General features: G+C 40.8%; 1 protein-coding gene and 1 long non-coding RNA gene across 12 annotated transcripts in view; one reads left to right on the top strand and one right to left on the bottom strand.

The window, feature by feature from the left end:
* LOC140625452 (uncharacterized) overlaps positions 1-24,100 on the bottom strand; it is a 172,917-nt gene that overhangs the window by 109,565 nt on the left and 39,252 nt on the right. The gene's annotated exons all lie outside the window — the stretch shown is intronic.
* The window catches only part of KIAA2012 (KIAA2012 ortholog), a 130,364-nt gene continuing 113,428 nt past the window's right edge, over positions 7,165-24,100 (top strand). For all 10 annotated transcript variants that reach the window (XM_072812716.1, XM_072812717.1, XM_072812723.1 and 7 more), the window contains exons 1-2: positions 7,165-7,902; positions 9,068-9,352. In XM_072812716.1, coding sequence (XP_072668817.1) covers positions 7,819-7,902; positions 9,068-9,352 — 369 coding nt within the window. In that variant the 5' untranslated portion in view covers positions 7,165-7,818. The remainder of the gene's footprint in view (positions 7,903-9,067; positions 9,353-24,100) is intronic.

Below are 24,100 nucleotides of genomic sequence, written 5' to 3'. Positions count from 1 at the left end.
CCCCATCAATCCCAATTTCAGGCATCCACTCTGGGTCCCACTCCTTCACAGTGTGATTAATTCACTCTCGACAGGGGGACTTGCATTTGAACTCAGTTCTCAGGAAGATCTGACTTTCCCAAAGGAAACTATAAAAGTTGACTAACAGGCAGGGAAATCACCTGTGGGTTAGGGGCTCCTGGGTTCATAAGGTGAAGTGTAGCAGTGCCTGGGCCCTGAGAAGAAGGTTCTCCCAGAACCCAGGCTCCCTGATGCCCCTTCCTCTTCCTTAGACTGTAAGTTCCAGCATTCTGGGGCTGAGGGTGGGGACATATCAACTTGTACATGAAAACCTTACCAGTGTGGGCAAATGGTGGGAAGAGAATTTGTGTATACCTTGCGTTATGCAATTTGTATGTCCCCGAAAAAATACATGCTTTATACATTGAGTGAATGTTTCCCTAAGATTATTAAGACAGCTTCTAATTTTTACTCTGTGGCAGTTAGAAAGTATAAAAATTATTTTCATCATTGAGTTTAAAGAGCGAACTGGAAGCCAGGTGACAAAGTAGTGTCTAATTGTGTAGCCCAGTGGCTTAGACTTACCATCTATTCCACACGAGATTTCCTACCATGGAGAAATGGCCTTCAGAACATTTTGTACACAAAAACCACACTATTGTGTGCTAATAGGAGAGAATTCATGTGTTTTCTAAATCATAGAATGGAATTTTTAAAAAGATTTTATTTATTTATTTGACATAGAGAGAGAGAAAGAGAGCACAAGCAGGGGATCTACAGGCAGAAGCAGAGGGAGAAGCAGGCTCCCTGCTGAGCAAGGAGCCTGATGCAGGGCTCAATCCCAGGATCCCGGGATCATGACTTGAGCCCAAGGTAGCGCCCAACTGACTGAGCCACTTAGGTGCCCCAGAAATTTTTTGTTAAGCAGTATTTTCTATTTATTGAGCATGTACTATGTGCCAGAAACCATACGCAGTGCCTTACATAAATCACCTATTTGTTAAACATCTTCATAACAATACTTAATGAAAATCGAAAGAAAACATTTTCCTACAACCATACTAATGACATTCATAAAATATTTTATCTTCTTACTCTAATGTCCAATGGTTTTAAATGATCAGAATCTATGTAGTTTTGATGAATGGCAGATGCTCTGACATTCTCCCTTTAGAATTGAAAATCACTACTGCTCTCATCACCCTCCACAGGTTGGTTCCCAAGGTCTGTTACTTTTGCCCCGAGTGACGGAGCTGCTAGCCAGAACAGTGATTGCTTTTCCCCATGTTGTGAAAGATCCAAAAATGTGTGATTTTTATTTCTTCTCCAACCTTACTCTCTCCCCACCATAAATTTAAAAGCTTGCAATTACCGTGAGCACTCTTACTAATAAAATGAAGCCCTGAGCAAAAGCATAGCTAAGTATTTTAGACTCCCAAAGCAAATCCTTTGGAAAGATCTAAAATAAATAGATCTTCAGTCCCCTCCCTCCTGAACTAGGCAGGCCATGGGGTCGTAATTTATACATAAAGAGAGAAAGGAAGCAGGGAGTCATCACTGATTTTCTCCCTTGCTGTTATTCTAGAATATTCTTTATTGCCTTTTGTATTTTCTTCTTTCAAATCTGAACTGCACCACATGAGAAATTAGCCCTAGCCTGTGAGCAAGTCAAGTAACTTCTCCTCAGCAGGTCTGTGCTGCTTCCAACAAGTTTAGAGGGTTGTATCTTCCACACTGATTCTCTTGGTGCCTCTTCAGCCTCTGGATGCCAAGTTTTCAGTGGTCAGTCTTTAACCTATAGCTTTAAGCTTTGTACTATAAGCAAACTATAGCTTATTAAAACAGGCTTTGACCTAATTATCTTCTTTTGTATATCTTTCCTACTGCCCCAATCATTGCACATCTCTATGAGCATGTGAAAAAGCAAGCAAAAAAATGTTTATCCAGTTCTTACTATATGCAAGGGTGCTATAGGGAGTACTAAGAATCATGGGACATAGTCCCTACCTTCCAAAGACTTACTGTCTAGTTGGAAGTATAAAACACAAGCAAATTGAAAGAGACTAAATAACATAAGGCAACACCGATGTCATCGACACAGCCTATATTTTTAAAAATCCTTTGATTTTCTTGTACAACTTGTCTTTGGTGCTTACGGTAGATAACTGTGGATGGTTCTATCAATCTTCATTCTATCTTCTCCCCAGAAGAGGAGGTTGAAAGAGGTTGAGAGAGGTTTAAAAACTGAAAATGTGATTTCCTGGCCTCTCCTGCAACTAGACTTACAAGGTAAAGTGAGGAGAAGCAAGGTTGAGGAGATAGAAGTGTTCTGAGGCCTTCACAGAGCCAGACACAGATCTGGTATTCAGTCACCAGCTTTGAGACTGAAGGGGGTGTTATGGTGACCTTGGTTACAGCAGCTTCCTGATTGCTGGATATTAACCACAAGGTAGCTTCTCAGGAATAGCTGCTACTACTCTGTTGCAGAAAAGGGATGACAACAGGTTGGGATGAGGACCGAATTTGGACAAGATCCCATTTCCCCTCTGGTTTGTTCTGTGGCTGTATGCAAATAATTTCATATTTCTGTGCACATATCTTTCTTCTGTGGGTAATAGGGGCAATACCAATGACTCTTCCTGTAGGCTACCCCTGCAGGGAAATACAATTCTTGGAAAACATTATCATACTGCCCTTTATATTTTTTTTTACCGTTTTATTAGAGAGAGTGAGAGCATGAGCTGGGGGAGGAGAGGGGAAGGGAGAGAGAGAATCTCAATCAGACTCCATGCTGAGTGGGGACCCAATGTGGGCTCAATTCCACAACATTGAGATCATGACCTGAGCCAAAATTAGGAGTCGACCACTTAACCAACTGTGCCATCTAGGTGTCCCCATACTGCCCTTTATAGGGAGATGAGGACCCTGACACTATTCCATAGGCCACTTCCCCAGAATGGCATCCATTTGCCCCAAGCACTTTGGAGCAAGGGACAAATTCCTGGATGCAGCGCAGACACGGCCATTGAATAACATCTCTTTTCTTTGTTTCATGTGGTTTCTATTTATTTACAGAGTGCCATGGTTATTCATGATGCTTTACAAACCATAAAAACAAGGTCTCCACCCTATAGAATTTACAGTGTAATTTAAACAGACATGCTGCATGGGCTGACAGGTCAGGCATGCCAGGAGATGGTGTTGGTGTTATATAACATGGGTGTGGAGGGTTTCTTCTTGAGTTATAAATACTTTCCAGTTACAAGGGCCTTTCATCTGGGATCCCCAAGCACTTTAGAATAGCAATAACCTCGATTGCTTTCTAAATGCACTTTCCATAAACTGCTGTGGGGACTGAGTAAATGCTTTTAAATGTCTATTAATTGATCTGTACATCTGTTCATTGTCCATATTAAACAGCATGGATGTAAACATGACAGTTTAGGAGAGGCCTGCTTTGGGCTGTGGTCTGGCTGTTCACTGATTACAACTCCAAAGAGGCCTGGGAGCCTGGCCACAGCGTTGGGAGAGCTAGATGGGCACCTGGACTCACTCAACCTAGACTCAGTGAGGTCACTTCCTGGAGCTTACCATGTATGGGTGAGTTAACATTTCCAAGTCAGGTGAGCTCAGAGCAAGAATTCCACTGGAGAAACTTGGAGTTACTCCTCGGTTAACAGTAGTGGCTCTTATTCGGGTCTCCATCCCTCAAGCACTTCCCTCTTGTGCTTATTCTCCTCCCTGAGCAATGGCATTTTCAAAACAGCAACATTGGTATGTTATTGCAGTTGGTATGGAGTTTCTCCCTCTCTGTCTCACTCAAAGACCAATTGAGCAGGTTTGACTAAATCCAAGAGAAACTTGGCCCAGGCTGTAAGTTCCTGAAAGTTCTCCAAGAAGCTTATGAGATAAGCATCCCTCATTCTCTCCATTCTTTTTTTTTTTTTTTTTTTTTTTAAGATTTTATTTATTTACTTGAGGGAGAAGGAGAAGCAGACTCCCTGCTAAGCAGGGAGCCAGATGCGGGGCTCATTCCCAGGACCCTAGGATCATGACCTGAGCTGAAGGCAGACGCTTAACTGACTGAGACATCCAGGTGCCCCCTCTCCATTCTTCATACTATTCTCAGGGTTATCGTTCTGAAATCCTGATAGAATCCCATTACCCCCTGGTTTAAAAAACCTACCTGCATGAAGTATGTCAATTATTTGCCAATGAAACCAGAAAAATAAACAAAAAGAAATCAATTCTACTAGAATTCATCCACTTAAACCTACTGTAAAAAGAACCATGTTTTACTACCCACTACAAACAACACAGCATAGAAGTAGCTAAATAAAGAAATGTTTGAGACAACAAATGCTATAGTACTTTACATAGTCTTTTATGTTTACAGAACAAGTGGGACTAATGTCATATAAATTACTCAGAACTACTATGTTTTATGATATATTCCATGTAACTTAATTTTCAATAATGGATTGGGGCTGTTTCTTCCTTTGAAATTCAAAATAAATCTCGTTACAAACCTGTGAACCATTCTGAGGAAAGCAGATACAAAAACAAAGTGACCATTAATGTCCATTTCAAGTCTGAAGTTCTATGAAAACACAAAGATTAGGAAATGACATGTATTTTAATGACCAAAATGTTTGAAACAATACTACTAAAAATTTCTAAGCAATCTAATTCTGAATCTGAACACTTCACATCTATTTTTTCTGCCCCTCTCCTAATCCTGCACCTTCTAAAACAAACAAAGAAACCTGAGGAATAAAGTCCAAAGTGCCTTAGCAGGACACATGTGGCCTTCATGGCTTGGCCAGCTGGTCTATTTCTCCAGCTGCAGTTCTGCCCACATGATGTGGCCTTGGCCACACCAAAGATGTTGCCCCATCCCCAGAGATCTCAAACATTCCTGTCCATGCCTCCTGCAACATCCTCTTTCATCTTCCCTCCTTGCCATACACTGTGGTCCGTTAAAGTCCACCTTAAATATCCCTCCTCTTTTTCATAGCCTTCAAACAGGCCTATCATCACACAATACCCAGCTACCTCTTTTCCTGGAGCACCTACTCATCTCCACCCCCATTATCAAATCCGTCACATCGCCTTTGAGGTACTGGTTCATACATGCCTGTCTTGTCACCCTGCTCGGTGCTCCTTGAGGACAGGGACCATGTATGGTGATATATATTAATATGTATTATATTCTATAACTAATTAATAATATATCATTAACATGAATCTCTCTCAGTCAAGTTTTCTGGAGGATCTTTTTTGCATATCAAAAGGGAAGAGAGGGAGCAACAGTAGCTTAAGAATCCTGTAAACTATTTGGAACTCTCATTTTGTAAGATTTTGTCTCACCTGCTAAAATGAGGCGCTCACTCCACAATAATGCCGACCAATTGGCCTTCAGCTTATAAAGCGATAAATTCAATTTTTAGTTTTCTTTTTTTTTTAAGATTTTAATAGTGGTAAAATATGCATAACATGAAATGTATCATTTCAATCATTTTTAAATGTACCATTCATTGACTTTAAATAGATTCATGTTGTTGTATCACTACCACCCATCTCCAGAACTTTTCATCTTCCCAAACTGAAGATTAAACATTCAACACTAACTTTCCATTCCCTCCTCCCACTTGCATTGGCAAACACCATTCTACCTTTCGTCTTTATGAATTTGACTACTTTAAGTACCTCATATAATTGGAATCATATAATATTTTTCCCTTTGTGATTGGTTTCACTTAGCATAGTGTCTTTAAGTTTCTTCCATACTGTAATATGAGTCTGAATTTCTTTCCTTTTCAAGGCTGAATAATATTCCATTATACGTATAAGTCAATTTTGTTCATTCATCCGTCAGTGGATGCTTGACGGTGGATGCTTGATGTTTCCATATTTTGGCTATTCTGAGTAATACTGCTATACACACGGGGTATTTATTTATTTATTTGTTTTTAAAGATTTATTTATTTATGAGAGACACAGAAAGAGAGGCAGAGACACAGGCAGAGGGAGGAGAAGCAGGCTCCATGCAAGGAGCCCGATGTGGGACTCGACCCCAGGAATCCGGCATCACACCCTGAGCCAAAGGCAGATGCCCAACCACTGAGCCACCAGGCATCCCAACGTGGGGTATTTAAATATCTATTTGAATCTCTGCTTTCATTTCTTTGGGATTATATACCCAGAAGTAGAATTGCTGGATCATAAGGTATTAAGTTTTTGAGGAATTGCCATACTGTTTTCCACAGTGGCTGCACCACTTTACATTCCCACCAATAGTGCACAGGGTCCTAATTTCTTCATGTCCTCATTAACACTTGGCATTTTGTTTTGTTTTGTTTTTTAGTAACCATCATTCCAATGAGTATTGAAGTGGTATCCACTGAATTTGCATAAATTCAGTTTTGAACCTCTACATTCAATGTCCTAATTTTCCATGATAGACCCAATCTAATTATATAGCATGACCTGTATTTCTTTCTCAGGAGACTTGAACCTACCTCCTGGAAGACTGACCACCACAGAGGGAGATCTAAAAGGTAAGGGGGCCTGTAGCCCCTTGTACTTCATCCTGAAGGTCAGCAGGGGGCACTCTCACGAGGCTGTATGGAGGTTCAGCTGGCAGACGACAGGGCAGGTTGGTTTTCCGGGCCAAAGCAGGGTTCTAGGTCACCAGCAAAAGGCTCCTTTGGTTTCTTGTCCCTCTTCCCCTCATCCTGCCCTCATAGTGTCAGCATCAAGGAGAGAGCCAAGCAGCCTAGCCTGTAGCTGTGTTTCTCCACGTGGGTGCTACTGGTAAGCAAAGTGGGAAAATTCTGCATCATGCAGGACAGTCCTACACACTACGGAACATTTAGCATCCCTGGCTCCTGCTTGCTAAATGCCAGCAGTGGTCCCCAGTCATAGTGACAACCAAAATGCACCCCCTCCCCCTTCTCCCAAGGACCTCCCTCTGGAGATTGGGAGTTGCCTGAATGAGATACGCAAAGGAATCTGGAGACTCCCAGTATCTGCACTCACCCGTGCAAAGCAGCAATTACCATAAAAAGGCCTCATGTCCAGTTGAGGAGATGCTGGAATTTAGCCAAGGAAAACGTCACAGGTTGCTTAAGGTGACCGAGACGACTACTCTGAGTCTGTTAATGGTTAGGTGACGGGGAAAGGCTAGCATATCAGAAGAAAGGGGAAGACACCCCCTAAAAGCAAGATGAGTACTCTAACAAAAAATATCTCAACCTTGCCCCTGCTCCTGCAATTGGGATTTGAAATCTGAGCCTGGTCCCTTAAACGTCCATTTGACCTTCCCTCCCCCCCAGTGTGTGAACACTGCCCTCAGCAGTCTCTGCCTTGCCTAGGCTGGTTTCAGAGACTTCACGTCCCTGTGCTGCCATAGCAACCAGGAAACAACCTCCGCTCACAATGAGAAGAAGGATGGTGCAGTGGCCCAGATCTGTAGATGCACACGGCCCGGTAACAGAGCAACAGGACTAAGGGACAACAAGGAAGGAGCAGGCGAAGAAGAGAGAGAGGTTGCCCAGAGAGTAGACAATCCAGAGCTTGAGGAGTCTGGGTTTGCGGTTTATTTTTTCTCCCGACAAAGACACACACTGTCTAAACTGTGTGGCTGGTTGTTATTAAGAAGCTGCTGTACGAAGGAAAAATGTATTTAATAAAAGGCCCAGTGTTTGTGGTCTTCTTGGGCTCACTGCTGAGCTCAGGAAATCTTGAGGTGTGACCAGTTTTCAGCCTTCAAAACCAAGATGAACTACCCTTGAGGAGGGTGGTCAGAAGGGAAACATGTTCACGCTCTCTCTCCTGAGCCGGGGACATGGGAAGTTGGTCCAGAACAAACAGAAGCTAGAAGTCTATTTTGAACCAGAGGTGAGTCTTATAGCTGAATAAAGGCAGATTTGGGGGGCGGGAGAGGAATGCTCTCTTTTTCCACCTGGGGCTGAGCCATGTGTATTTTGGTTTGGTTTGTCAGGGAGGTTGGTGGGAATCGCCAACAGACTTTCCTTCCTCCTTGGTAAAACTCAAGAAAATAAGGAAGTTTGCTTGCACATCCATATTGCCACTGGGACCCTCTTCCTTCTCCTTGCACACTGACTTACAGCCTCATTTGCTTTAGACTGAAGGAGATTCCAGATTGTTTAGAATTCAGATGGTTTGGGTCAAGACCAGAATTTCCACCTGGGTTCTAGGCAAGTTGATGGCTGTTTGGTCTTTAGAAGTTGTGCTCTGTGGCTGGAATGCTGTGTATGTTCATGCCATTTCGATGGCTTCCTTAAACTTTTTGGAATTCAACCCAGAAGACTCATACTTAACAGAGGCAAAAAATAAAAACATTTTAAAAAATCCCCTTTTAGAAGATTTTAAAGAGGTGGCAACATTCCCTTGTACTGGAATTTTATTTCATTGAACCCTGCCAGGAATAAGAAATCCAGTGGGGTTCTTTGAAAATTTTTGGATCACATAGAGATACCCATTGTCATGGTAGTTTGTCATGATATTTGACCTTTGCTATATTAAAAGACATATAAAGTTTCAAAGGACCTCTGTGGCCAATGGCATTTACTTACTTACAAGATATGCAACTACTTTATAGGGTCCTAAATAGCCAAATTAGGTAATGTTACATAGCATCTGGAATGTATAGACATTCTCCCTGTGTACAGCTGAAGTGATGGCTGGAATGAATGGTTTTCCCCTATTTAAACTGCCAGCTAGTCCAGTTCTAATTTCAAAGTTATCTGCTGCCCTTGATAATTGTGACTACTTACTTGCATACCAGGAAATTTTAACTGGCCTATTTAAGCCTCCAGGCATGAATGGCTCTGAAAGTTGTATGGGGCAAATCAGAACCCTGCCTTAGGTTCTACTGATTCTGAGATGTGGAGACCAAAACCAGTTGCTAAGAGTGGTTGTGTTCTGTGACACCATGGAAGCAATTCAGAGAAAAACAGTCACTAAAGAAATGTCAAACACCTTGTACAGGTGGTGTTGCTATAAAGGGGCCTTGGATCAAGGTGGCTTCTTTCTATGGCAGGATTACTTGAACTGGAAGTCCCCGGAAGATTATGTCCTGGTCAACAAACTGCAGGATAAGGGCAGTGCCAACCAGCACACCTGGAGCCTCTTTCTTCCTAAAACGTTCAGTACTAGAAAAGGTGCTCTGATCCTCTACTCAGAAGGTTTAGCCATATCAGCATGGACACCCGAAGAGAGGAGAAGAGGCCCCTACTGCCCCAAAGGCCACAGGAAGAGGCCAGGTCTTGAACTACACACTCTTCAGGACCTTAAAGAAGCCATCCTGGCATTTGGAAGGAGACAGGTAGGCAGAGCAGTCCTGGGCTTGGGGAAGGCTCTGGCCTGCATGTCCAGAAATCCAGTTGTAGCTTTGGCTATGACTTCCTAGGGCCTGGGGAGGGTATGAAACCCTAATACCTCCATTTCTTCATCTCTCAGATGGGATTGTACTCTTGACCCTATGTGCTTCGCATTGTCATGAAGCATAAATGAGATAATGTATGTTGAAAGGGCTGTAAAGGTAACAGGGGCTGTGTTACCACTATCTCATATCTTCCTTTCTGTTAGAGTAACACAAAGTCCTTTTCAGCTTCAGACGGATCCAGGCCAGCAGACATTTCATCAGAATCCTTGAAATCCTGTCTCATAGCCACAAGCATCATCCTCACACCTCTGATGTTTTTGGCTTTGTGGAAATGAGAGGGAGAACATTTTAAATATTTACCTTGAGCCCTTCAGCATCTGCAGGAGAAGTTAATGAGTTTTTCCATTCTGAATTTAATATTAAGGGAAAACCTCTATAATCATTTTTCTGATTCATACTTCCTAATGTCTTAGGAGATGTCCACATGTCCCCTGCTTGATGTAACTGCATGCATCAGTCCTTTGGCTGAAGCCATTGAGAGAGTCTGGGAAGAATTATACAATTCTAGGTTATAAATACTGGGTTACTCCCTAGTTTTTTATTTTTTAAGATTTTATTTATTTATTTGAGAGAGAGAGAGCATGAGAGAGAGCAAAGAGCACAAGTAGGGAGGGGCAGAGGGAGAGAGAGAAGCAGAGTCCCCACTGACCAGGGAGCCCAATGTGGGGCTTGAACCCATGGCCCTCAGATCATGATCTGAGCTGAAGGCAGATGCTTAACCAACCAAGCCACCCAGGCGCACCCTGGTTACTCCCTAGTTTAAAAGTCTGCTGGTGGGGCACTGGGTGGCTCAGTGTTTGAGCTTCTGCCTTTGGCTCAGGTCATGATTCTGGGGTCCTGGGATCAAGTCCCATATCAGGCTCCCATCTACCTCTACCTATGTCTCTGTCTCTCTATGTCTCTCATGAATAAATAAAATCTTTTAAAAATAAATACATAAATAAAAGTCTGCTGACTTCTCATTCCCCACATAATAGTCATTAAATTCTTATACCAGGCCCTTCATGCTGACTTTCTTTTCCAAAGCTACCCACATCTGCCACTTGTTCTTACCACCACCTTAACTATGAACCCCTCAAGACCCCACTCATGTGAATAGCTCACTGTTCCCCAAACATTCTGTGCCATTTTCTGACTCTATGCTTTCGCATCTGCTTCTATGCTCTTGCTTACCCTTCAAAGCTCCTGCTTACCCTTCAAAATATGGCTTAGATGTCATTTCTTCAGTGAAGCCTTCTCCCATTTCTCTAGGTAAAGATATCCCATTGCTCTCTCCTCTGTGAACATTCCCATACCATCATGCATTGCAATGTATCTCTTTGTCCATTTGTTACCATCTCTTTGAGGGCAGAGACCATGTCTAAATCATTTCTAGAAAATAAATGCTTGTGGAATAAATAAATCGATCATGTAGGATATTTTCAGTGGTTCTTACATCATCTCCCAGTATCATTATTGGGCAACTTATCACCTATTCCACCCTAGGCAGAGCTTCCAAAAGAAAAGATTACTATGCCCCTCATTCTTCCTTCAAAATACAGAGAAGTTGGTATGTGACCAAATGCTCACTGTCCTTTTTCTTAAAATCATAAATTCTTGAGTGAAAGGAAACCAATTATTGTGGAATGCTTACTATTATATTATGGCTATTATTTTATTTAATCCTCACAGTGACTCAGTGACATATGGTTTTTCTTGCCCCCTTTCATAAATAAGAAAACTGAGGCTCAGAAGAGTTAAGTGGTCTGGCCAATGTCTCAGAGTTAGTAAGTGACAGAGGCAGAACTCAAGCCCAGGATTGTCTCCCTCTCTAGGGTAGGCATGCTTTGCACTTTGCCCTATTGTCTGTGGGCCTGGAAAGGCCTCCAGATGTCATTGTACCAGGCTTTTGCCTGTTTGCCCTCACATCCATTCCTCTTTCCTCACCTTTACCTTACTTTGCTCTGCACAAAAGTGGGGTTGACCACAGGCTATATATAATTCCATAAACATCTGTGTCAACTGGCTTCTAGCTTCTAGTTGCCAGTGGAAGACACTGAAAGGAGATTGGAGAGAGAGAATAGAAAAGCCAGGGTATTTCTCCCCTTCCCTTCTATCTGTAAGTGGTCAGAAACACCTGCATCATCTCTGTCTCCTAGCTCCCAACAGACAGGTCCAGTGTGGCTCCTCACCAGGTTCCTCCAGCTGACTACACCTGCTCCTCCCTCTGTCCCTGATCACAAGCTTGGTGCTGGCTTTCTGATGTTACAATCTCAGTGTTGCCTCACTCTCTTTCTGGCTTCCGAGCTCTCTAATCACCTGTGCAACCAATTCCCTGAATTATATTTTTGCTGTGTTTAAATACTTAAGAGTGGTTCTGTTTTCCTGGTTGGACACTGCTATGTAGGCTAACTTACTGTCAAGAATAAGAATACCTTCCACAGTGCTCAGACACTTGAATATTTCAGGCAGCAGGGATATTTTTACTTTATAAAGTAGAAAACTCTATTTGGGGATGGCTTCATCTTGGCTTAAACTTGGGCTCAGTAAAGAGGGGAGGTTCCTGTCTTCCTGTGGTACCTACCTACCAGATTTATAACACACACCTATAACAAAACAGAATGCTGTCGTCTACCCCAAAGAGGGCAGAAGGGAAATTGTGTGAGGAAATCAGAAGGGAAAGAAAATAATAGTTACAGAGCAGAAATTTAGGATTAGAGGACATTGTAGGTTGAAACAGAAGAACTTGAAGGGGTTTGGAATTAAAGGAAACGAACAGCTCAGAAGAGAAGAGCTTTGTAAATTGCAGACCACCATCTGATTATGAAAGCTACAGACTGGCAAGAGGCTTTTTGCATCATAATACCCAGTGCTGGGAAGGCTATGGGGAAACTAGCTGTCTCATACATTAGAAGCACACATTCACATGACTTTTCTGGGCATTTTGGCAAAAGCCTATAAAGAGCTAATACTCTGATTCAACATTCTACTTATAGGAATTTGCCTTAAAAATAATCAGAGATGTGCCCAACAATTTATGCACAAGGATGTTTACTACAGATTATTTTATTGCTACACAAAACATTGAAAATAATAAATCTCCAACAATGAAACATTGATTAAATAAATTATGGTACAGTCATATAATGGATTTGGGGTCAGGCAATAAAGTCATGCATTAGTCATGAATAACATGAGAAAAGTCCACAGTATATTCTTAGAGCAAATTACAAAGTAATATTCATATAATAAAAATACCTAAGCTCATTAACATTTTCTTAGTATTTACTATGTTTCAGCCACTGCTTTAAGTACTTTCTATATATTACTTATACGTGATTCCTATCAGTCCTGAGGGTATACTATCATTATACCATTTTAGAGATGAAGAAACTGACGCACAGATTATATAGCCATGTAGATAATCACACCAGAATTCGACACTAGGTAGTACAGAAAACATTGCCTCTCTAATGTAATCCCAACTTTTAAAAATTAGTTATACAAGCAGAATACGCATCAACATTTAACCATGGGTGGTGGAATTAAAAGTCATATTTTTATTTATACATACCTTTTTACCAAACATTTTTATTTTATTTATTTATTCATGAGAGACACAGAGAGAGAGAGAGACAGAGACACAGGCAGAGGGAGAACCAGGCTCCATGTTGGGAGCCTGACGTGGGACTCGATCCCTGGACCGCGGGATCATGCCCTGAGCAGATGCTCAACCGCTGAGCCACCCAGGTGTCCCAAACATTATTTTTTAAGTCATGAAATTTTAAAAATAAAGGTCTACAGGGAATCCTCATGTTGATATGATTCCCTGTATATATGTAATTAAAATAGATTTCCTCTAGTTAAAAAATAAAATTAAAAAATTTTAAAGTAAAAATCTATTTAAAAAGTAAAAATCTGTTCCTTTGAAAGAAGATGGCAGTGATAGAATGAGGTTGACCCTAGGGAGCCAGGTGGGATCAGGAAGGGAAATGAAATAGAAACAGTGCTGTAAGTTAAGCTCACCAATAACCACACCATCTATTCCTCAGGGTCAGTATTTCATTGTCCAAATACTATATAGTTCAAGAATTAAAAACACCACACTCAAAGTAAAAGAACCAACAATCAACATGGGGATGTGGAGCAGAGGGAAGGAGAGATAGGAGACAGACAGGGTAGTGCTACTTACAGAAGGATCTATACTGGCTAAATTCTGAATCAGGAAACCTGCAAAATTCCAGCTCATTCACACCTGTGATGCTAGAACCCATCACAGGGAGGTGCAATTAAATTTTTAAACCACCTCACATTATTTCCAGTTCCATATATGGATATAATGACATGCATGTGGCAGTAGGTTTTACAGCTCAACATACACTTACTCTCTAACTTTCTTGATAGTCCAGCTCCTAATGAGCAAAGGCAAGTGCTAAGTCAAGAGATTAGATGTCATAGTTCTCAAACTTCTAGATACACACAATATGTTGCTTTTTTTCTTTAAGAAAATATTGTTAAAACATTCCCAAAGTGGTAACCATTTTTTCCTGAGGGCTTTAATACAATCATCTTTCCATTATTTAGAAATCAAATAACTATAAAACATAAATAACCATAATTTGGGGCAGTATCTAAATAACAGTCATAAATGATTCTCTTGAAACATAGCAGATTCATCAAATACTCCTCAAATCATCAGAAATATTAAAGAATTTTCACATTGTTTTAGTATTTCCCAGTCTTTTAAAAAAATACTTTTAATTTTTATTTGGGTACAAAGAGTATGGGGTTTGGGAGGCTTTCATGTTTTTTGTTTTGTTTTAAGTAAGCTCTATATGCCCAGCATGGGGCTTGAACTCAAAACCTGGAGATCAAGGGTTTCATGCTCTCCGGACTAAGTCAGCCAGGTGCCCTAATACTTTTTATTCTTTTTTTTTTTAAGATTTTATTTATTTATTCATGAGAGACACACAGAGAGAGGCAGAGACATAGGCAGAGGGAGAAGTAGGCTCCCTATGAGGAGCCTGATACAGGACTCCATCCCAACACCCCAGGAGCATGCCCTGAGCCAAAGTCAGCAGTTCAACCACTGAGCCACCCAGGCATCCTCCTTTTTTTTTTTTTTTTTTTTTAAAGATTTATTTGCAGGGGGACAGAGGGAAAGGGAGAAGAGAAGCAGACTCCCTGTGGAGCTCGAAGCCTATTCATGACCTGAGCCTAAACCAAGAGTCAGCCACTTAACCAACTGAGGCACCCAGGTGTCCCTCTTATTCTACTTCTCGAATTTTATAAATCTGGTAATATTTTTAAACATTTAAAAAAATTTTTTATTTATTTATGATAGTCACACAGAGAGAGAGAGAGACAGAGACACAGGCAGAAGGAGAAGCAGGCTCCATGCACCGGGAGCCCGATGTGGGATTCGATCCCGGGTCTCCAGGATCGCGCCCTGGGCCAAAGGCAGGCACTAAACCGCTGCGCCACCCAGGGATCCCTATTTTTAAAGGTCCAACAATGGAACATTGATTAAATAGCATATTAAAAATAATTTGTTTCAGGGTGCCTGAGTGAGGGCTCAGTTAAGCATGTGCCTTCTGCTCAGTTCATGATCCTGGGGTCCTGGGATCAAGCCCCGTATCGTGCTCCCTGGCTCAGCAGGGAGTCTGCTTCTCCCTCTCGCTCTTCCTCTGCCCTTCCCTCTGCTCAAGCTCTCTCTCAAATAAATAAATCTTTTTTTTTTAATTTTGTTTCAAAAATTCTTTTTATTTTTTTTAAGATTTTATTTATTTATTCATAGAGACAGAGAGAGGGAGAGGCAGAGACACAGGGAGAGGAAGAAGCAGACATCATACAGAGAGCCTGACGTAGGACTCGATCCAGGGTCTCCAGGATCACGCCCTGGTCTGCAGGCGGCGCTAAACCGCTGCGTCACTGGGGCTGCCCTGTTTCAAAAATTCAATTCACAAATCATCCCATTTCTCTGTCCCATTGAGGGATAAATAGGATTTAGATTACTATAGTTGATTTTAAGGTTGTATTGCTCCTGCCATCTCCCTTATAAATGTGGCTACATTTAAGAGTAGTATCAACCTTCTTCCAATGAATATATCCCTACACATTCTACATTGCCTAATTTTTCTCCATATCTCAATACTCAAGGCTCTTAAATGTAGCCTTGAGTGTTTATTTAGTGTTTTCAGCCAATGTTCAAGACATGAAGACACCTTCAGGGTACTGTTTTATCAAGTAATATTGTGAGAAGTATGCTTTTTGAATAAGGTTTATTTTCCTGTCCTATACATAATGATTCGTCATACAAAATAGAAAAATACAGAAAAGTAGGTAGAATTATAAATTATGTTTTGAGCCCCCAAGATCAGGAGGAAGTTCCCTTTGTAATAAGTTGCTACTTGTTTGATGGTGTTCCTAAGAAGGGCTCAGTGCTCTGATGGCTATCAACAAAGTACCAAGCAGTGAAGGGTTGACAGACAGAGTGACTTGACTGTACCCTTTCTACCAAATGTCCTCCATCTGAGCAGCTCCTGAGCAGTTATACTTAGAGCCTTTAATAAAGCTAGAAGTAGGAAAGATCAAGAATGAATCATGGTTTAACCATGACAATGAAATCAAAGGTTTTGTCAATAATAGCTAGCTCTTATTGAGTGCTAAGTGTACACCAGGCATTTTATCTATATATTCTCATTCAATTTGCACAAGGCTATGAGGTGGGTGCTAACTTTACCCTCCATTTTGTAGGAGGAAACACTGGGGCTTGAAGTTAATTAAGCCCAAAGTTACACATCTAAGGGGTGGAGCTAGGATTAGAACCCAGGCAACTGATTCCAAAGCCCCACTCCTAAACCCTAAAGGGCCTGATTTTGAACATTCCACATGCTCCAGAGAAAAGCAGCATTTCTCTTGCTTTAGCGGCATTTTTTAAGAAGGCATCTGGGTCTTCCAAAACATTCCTTAAAACCCTTACAATTCTAGGAAAGCAAATCAGATTTTCATCAAAATCAGTCTGGGTTACAGTAATATGTTCATAGTCAGCCATATATATGATCCAGTTGACATCTATTTTTCTAGGCTTTATGTGCTTCATCCATTGGTTCCCTTATATAACCAATAGTTCGAGAATATTTATAATAATGGCTAACACGTATGTAACACTATTATATCCATCACTATTATAAATACTAATCCTCACAACAACTTTATAAGGTGTATTGTAAAATTTATAACAACTTAAAATATATATATATAATATATATAACAACTTTATAAGGTATGTAACATAAAATTTACCACTTAAATTAATTTTAAATATATAGTTCAATGGCAGTAGGTACAGTCACATTGTTGTATAACCATTACCACCATCCATCTCCAGAACTTTTAAAAAATATTTTATTTTATTTATTCTTTTATTCTTTTATTTTTTTATATTTATTCTTTTAAACTGATTTATTTATTTGAGAGAGAAAGAGAGAGCATGAGCTGGGGGAGGGGCAGAGGGAGAGAGAGAATCTCCAGTAGACTCCCCACTGAGCACAGAGCCAGATGCAGGTGCAGGGCTCAATCTCATGACCCTGAGCTAAAATCAAGAATCAGATGTTTAACTGACTGAGCCACCCAGGCCCGTTTAAGATTTTATTTTTAAGGCGCCTGGGTGGCACAGTGGTTGAGCATCCACTTTCGGCTTAGGTCATGATCCCAGGGTTCTGGGATGGACTCCTGCATTAGGCTCCCCAAGGGGAGCCTGCTTCTCTTTCTGCCTATGTCTCTGCCTCTCCCTCTGTGTCTCTTGTGAATAAATAAAATCTTTAAAAAAAAAAAAGATTTTATTTTTAAGTAATCTCTACACCCAACAAGAGGCTCAAACTTACAACCCTGAAAGGAGTCACACATTCTACCAACTGAGCCTGCCAGGGACCCCCAGAATTTTTTTTTATCTTGCAAAACTAAAACTCTATACCTGATAAACAATATTTCCTATTTCCCTCTCCATCAGCTACTGGCAACCATCATTCTACTTTTTGTCTCTCTGAATTTGACTACCCTAAGTACCTCATCTGAATGGAATCATATAGTAATTATCCTTGTAGTATTTTGTGACTGGCTTATTTCCCTTAGCATAATGTTTTCAGGGTTCATTCATGTTGTAGCATGTATCAGAATTTCTTTTTTCCTTTAAGCTGAATAATAGTCCTCTATGTATAGACTGTGTTTTGTTTATCCGTTCATCAATCAATAGACATTTAGATTGTGTCCATATTTTGGCTATTGTGAATAAAGTTGCTATACACATGATACATAAATATCTATATGTTTGGGCCACCTGCCTGGCTCAGTTGGGTGTAGAGATTACTTTAAAAAAAAATCTATCTGTTCATTGTTCATGTTCCTGATTTCAATTCTTTACAGCACATACCCAGAGTGGAATTGCTGGCTCATATGGTAATTTTATTTTTCATTTTTTGAGGAACTGTCATATTGTTTTCCATAGCAGCAGCTGCATCATTTTACATTCCCACTAGCAACACGCAAGGGTCTCGATTTCTCCACATCCTCACCAACACTTGTTATCTTCTGTTTTGTTTTGCTATTTTAAATAAAATCCATCTTAATGGTTGTGAAGTATTTATTCATGGTTTTGACTTGCATTTCCTTAATAAATAACACTGAACATCTTTTCAAGTCTTTATTGGCCATTGATATGCCTTTTTTGGAGAATTGTCTACTCAAGTCCTTTGTCCATTCTTAAAATCAGGTTGTTTTGTCTTGTTTTTGAGTTGCAGGAGTTCTTTATATATTCTAGATTTTAATCCCTTATCAGATACATGGTTTACAAATATTTTCTCCCATTCTGTGGGTTCTCTTTTCACTCTGTTGATGGTATTCTTTGATGCACAAGTTTTAAATTTTTATGAAGTCCAACTTATCCATTTTTTCTTTTGTTGCCTGCTTTTTTTCATGTCATATCCAATAAATTATTTCCAAATCCGATGTCATGGAGCTTTTCTCCTATGTTTTCTTCCTAAGAGTTTTATAATTTTAGCTCTATGCTTAAGTCTTTGGTCCATTTTGAGTTAGTTTTTGTATATGGTATGAGGTAATGGTCCAAATTCATTTTTTTGCATGTAGGATATGTATTTTCATCATCCTCATTTGACAGTTTCTTAACTGAGGTACAGATGGACCAAGTAATGCCCCAAAAGTCACACAGCTAGTAAATGATGGAGCTAGGATTCAAACCCAGGCAGACTGAGCTCTTATAAGAACTGAAGCTTAATTTTTTTTGTTTTCAATTCTAGTTGTTGTACCTTTGTTTTTGTGACATATGGCTGTCAAATCTTTGATGCTAAGTGGTTTGGTCAGGAATCAAGCCCTATTACAACATTGCAACTATGGAGAAATTCAGACCACCTTTATGATTTTGTCTCTTTCTCTCTCTCTCTTTTTTTTTTTTTTTTTTTGAGGATTTATTTATTTATTTGAGAGAAACAGAGAGAGCATGAATGGGAGACATGGAAGGAGAGGGAGAGAGAATCTCAAGCAGATTCCATGCTGAGTGCACAGTCCAATGTGGGGCCAATTCCACAACTCTGAGATCATGATCTTAGTGGAAACCAAGAGTCAAATGCTTAACCGAGTATACCACCCAGGTGCCCCCATTCTATTTTTAATGGTTTGATACCCTGGAAATTCAGTTACCAAAGATATATGGGAGAGAGATAATATCATTTGCACAGAATCACAGAAATTTAATCTGCAGAGAAAATGGCTGGCTGAGAGTGGTAGTGTTTACACAAAGCTGATTAAAGGCTAGGGATGGAGAAGGCTTTTGAGGCACAGCTGCAAGTGGTTGTACATCTTTCCCTTCCCATCCCAACCCCACTTCTATTCCAGTTGCACTTAACTGGTATCTCTAAGGCTGGCTCCAGTCACACTTGCACAGGCGCAAGGACAATGGGTGGTCATCCTCTGTGTAAAAGTTTGACCTTTGCCCAAGCACACTGACTCCAGCAAGCCTGACTGAGAAACAGGAGGCACCAGCTGTGGTTCCTCCTCAGAGGAAGGACTTTTGACTAAAGTAGGCAGTTCAGGACACAGGTGTTCAGCAGGAAAGTACAGACATTTTTGGGATTTTCATTCAACTGAGCTAACAATTTGAGTAGTTATTAACTACTCAGTGCCTAGAAGAGTGTCTGACATATGTCAGAGGCTCAATGAATAGTCGTTGGGTGAACATATTAGTTGCTAGTGTGTGACAGGGAGAGGGCATAACCTCTACCCAGTAGGGGGGCACAAGGACCAGATTAGAGTGACCATGTCTTGAGGAGGTAGTATTTGACCTGAGTCCTATGGTAAAAATAAGTGGAGAGAATCCTTCTAGTTACAGGTAAGTGAAGGCCTAAGGGGGAAAGCAAGCAGGAGAAATGGTGATTAGATAGGTATGACTCCTAGCTGGAAATGTACCTGGAGAAGTGGGTAGGGTCAAAGGGTGAAGGGCTTTGTCTGCCAGCCCTGGGATTTCTGGACTTCTCTCTCTACTCTGTTGACTCCTGCACACAAAGGCTGGCCACCATCTGTGGTAACATGGCAGTTGGCTGTCCTGGGCTTTTCTTGCCTTCCTGGGGAGTCTGGCACCCTGCCACCCCGTATCTGCTGAGTAGGAGCACAGCCTGCACTGGATCCTTTCATTCTCTGAAAACCCTCACTGACCAGCATTGGGGCAGTGTGGACAGGACAGCCAGTACATGGGTGGGGACAAGTACTGGGGGTCCACTTTGCTCCTCTGCATCTGGAGGCCTCGGGGGGGCACTGGGAACATGGCCGGCCAGAGATTAAGGCAAGTACTCTGGTGGAGTGTGGACACCAGGCCACTCTGTACACCAATTACTCATTTCATTAGAAACCAAAAGCTGGAGTTGATTGGCAAAGCCGAGGCAGGACTGAGAAGTCTGAAACCATCACAGACAGCCTCCTGCTGTGGCTTATTTCCCCGTTTCAGAAACTCCCTTCTTGGTTTCCTTCTGTCTCCTTTTAACTTTTATAGTTACTTCTGGTGGTTAGAAGTCCAGGATAATGTTGGAGAAGGAATTGAGATTATACCTAGGAGAAGAGGGTGGGTCCAATAAAATAATTTTAACATGTTTTCCATTTATTAATATAATCTAACTATATTACTGGATTTTTATTTTTAAAAAAGGGAAAAGAAAAAAAGCTGACTGTAATCTCATGCCCAACTCCCTATTACCACTGTTATTAGAACTTTAATATATTTTCTTTCAGTCTTTCCACCATGATTATACATTTATAAAACATACTTTTATGAGATTATAACTGTACTTTATGTCTTCTTTTGTATCTTGCTTTTTTTCTACTTAACATATTATTCCACACCTTGGAAATGAGTGAATAGATTTAACCCTGACTGCTCTCCTTGGTAACCCTAAACAGGCCTTGGGTTTCTCTCTCAGGGCATCAGTTTATCCAATGAGATGAGAAACTTATCAATCAACTTCATTGGCATGATTTGAAAAACTACTAAGAAAAATCAGAAAAAAACTGAAAAGAACCCATGGCAGGCAGAATCATGACTCCCAAAGATGTGATGTCCTAATCCCTGGAACATATGAATATATTAGGTTAAATGGTAAAGGAAAATAAAAGTTGCAAATGGAATTAAGTTTGCTAATCAGGGATCCCTGGGTGGCGCAGCGGTTTAGCGCCTGCCTTTGGCCCAGGGCGCGATCCTGGAGACCCGGGATCGAATCCCACATCGGGCTCCCGGTGCATGGAGCCTGCTTCTCCCTCTGCCTGTGTCTCTGCCTCTCTCTCTCTCTGTCTCTGACTATAATAAATAAATTAATTAAAAAAAAGTTTGCTAATCAGATGGCCTTAAAACTAAGAGATTATTGGGGTACCTGGGTGGCTCAGTCGGTGGAGCTTCAGACTCTTGGTTTCAGCTTAGGTCATGATTTTTGGGTTGTGGGTCTGAGGCCCACTTCAGGCTCTGTGCTCAGTGGAGAGTCTGCTTCCCCTTCCCTCTGTGTGCACTCTCTGCTCTCTTTCTCTCTCGCTCTCGCTCTTGCTCTCCCTCTCAAATAAATAAAATCTTTTAAAAAGCAGCAATAGGAAACTAACACAGAGTCCAAGATCAGCTCTCAAAGTATAGGCAAATATATATATAAGATACCCCAAATTCCAGGACAAAAGATTCCCTACTCTTCTCAGTAACTCTCTGCCCCATTTACCAAGTTGCCCAGTAAAGCTTCAGAACCAAGCTGATACTTCAAAACTACTCACAAATGGGAAACAACAAGGGGCTCTTGTCCAGATCAAACAGTGCATAATGCCATCTACATAGGGACCACAGCTTCTCAGAGGAGGCTAGGTCTTGTTTCATTCAGAGAGGAGTCATTTGAAGCAAAGATTTTCAGGGAGGAAATGAAGTTCCAATTCACCCAGAAAAGGCCTTAGATCAAATGGCTTCATATTCCATGGCTTACCACAGCGCCCGGCACATAGAAGATGCTCAGTAAAGATTATTATGTGACCAAATGAAAAAAATGGAGTGCACGAGAACTTGAGTCACTTTGCGTCCACTGCCCATTCTATAATTCTTTCTTTCTTTCTTTCTTTCTTTCTTTCTTTCTTTCTTTCTTTCTTTCTTTCTTTTTTCTCTTCTCTTCTTTTCTTTTCTTTTTTTTAAGATTTTATTTACTTATCCATGAGAGACACACACACAGAAAGAGGCAGAGACACAGGCAGAGGGAGAAGCAGGCTCCATGCAGGGAGCCCAACTCAGGACTCGATTCTGGGTCTCCAAGATCATGCCCTGGGCTGAAGACAGTGCTAAACCACTGAGCCACCTGGGCTGCCCTCTATAATTCTTTCTTATCCTCTAGAAAAATCCTCAAGATTTATGTGGGACTGAATTATTTGGGATATTTTTGCATTTGAACTACCTGCCACATAAAATATCCAGACCTCAAAGACATCTGGATGCTCTGTTTGGATTCTAAACATTCATTTAATTTACAAATTCTTAAAGAATACAGCCAATTGAATAATTAGCCATGCTTTCTTTTCTCTGTTACTCAAATTATTTGTTAGTTATCAGTTTGTCTTATTTGTCCCTATTCCCCCAGTGCCTGGCATCTTATTTGATACACTGTATGAATGAATGAATGAATGAATGAATGAATGAATGTCTACCCTGGGTACCTGTTTCTCTCTCCTCAGCAGATGTATTCCTTTGTCCTATGGACTTTGGCTTCTCAGCCTTCTCTTTAGCTGGAGTCTCTGGTGGTCTTGATTTCTCAGCTACAGCTGTAGGCTATCCTTCTGTGGCATTTTGATCTCCTGAATACATCAGAACGGGAGCAAACCATAGATTTGCCCAGCAGAGCAAGAAACCAATACCTAACGCCTTTCTCTCCACATTAAGCAGGTTCTTTATTTCCATCATATTTTTTCTTTTTTCTTTACTTTTTAAAATTTAACCATTTTTCTTTGAGAAGTTCCGGCAGGATTTAGCAAAGTTACCCAGGCCAGTGGCTTACTAACCTCAACAACGGTGATTACCTGATGGGTGTGGAAAAATTGACCAGCAAGTAATATGAGGGAGATTTCTGGGCTATATTTTGTTTTGTGTGGTGGTTACAAAGGTGTATACAATTGTCAGATTTTATTAAACTGAACATTTTATCTCTGTGCATGTTATCATACATAAATTATGCATCAATTTTTAAAAAAATTTATAAGAGAATGGAGTGCCTAGGTGCCTCAGTTGGCTCAGCATCCAACTCTTGGTTTCAGCTCAGGTCATGATCTCAGGGTCATGAGATCAAGTCCTGTGTCAGGCTTCACGCTCAGCACCAAATCTGCTTGGAATTCTGTCTCTCCCTCTTCCTCTTTCCTTTCCCCCACTCTCATTCTTTCTCTTTCTCCCTCTCTTTCTCTCTCAAATAAATAAATAAATCCTTTAAAAGTTTGTAAAAGAAGGACTCTGAAATCACAATCTGTTCATCAGTCAAGAATGGCATGATTGATTGGTGATGTCTACAGGGACAAGGGGGAGGCAGATAGATGTCAAAACAAGTCCACATCTTTGCTATTCTTGTTCTTAACTGATCATCCTTAGAGAGTTCTGCATAATTTAATTAGTTATATTATTAACTCACCCACATTAAAGGATTATAATGAGGTGAAAGTTCTTTGTAGAATATATATCCCCAGCTAAGTGTGAGATGTTCATATTCACACTTATTCCCCATGATGCCTTATACAGTAGAACTGACTTTAGCAGGTAGGTTCCCAGAAAATTCTCCTGGGCTGAAATGAAATGTAGCAGAGCCAGATATTTTCAAAATGCCAGGCTTCCCATTAACATGAACATAGTTTGTCCCATTATTCACATTGCAAACATTAACTGCCGATGCTGACTTGTTGAGCTGACTTTCCCATTGCCCTACAGGACCACTTTTTAAGGTACTAAAATTATTTCCACAGGCTGAACTAAGTAATGTGTTTTCTTTGAGGTTCTTATTCTTTTCTGAGGCTTTGTCTCAAGATGGGGTCTGGAATTTCTCATTTCTCCTTCTCCTTCCAACTGCAAATCTGCAGAGGCCTTTCAGTGCT

This window comes from Canis lupus, chromosome 36, assembly GCF_048164855.1.
Source record: "Canis lupus baileyi chromosome 36, mCanLup2.hap1, whole genome shotgun sequence".
Taxonomy (NCBI): Eukaryota; Metazoa; Chordata; class Mammalia; order Carnivora; family Canidae; genus Canis; species Canis lupus.
Note: the sequence above shows the minus strand (reverse complement) of the source record. Positions and strands in the feature narration are given on the sequence as shown.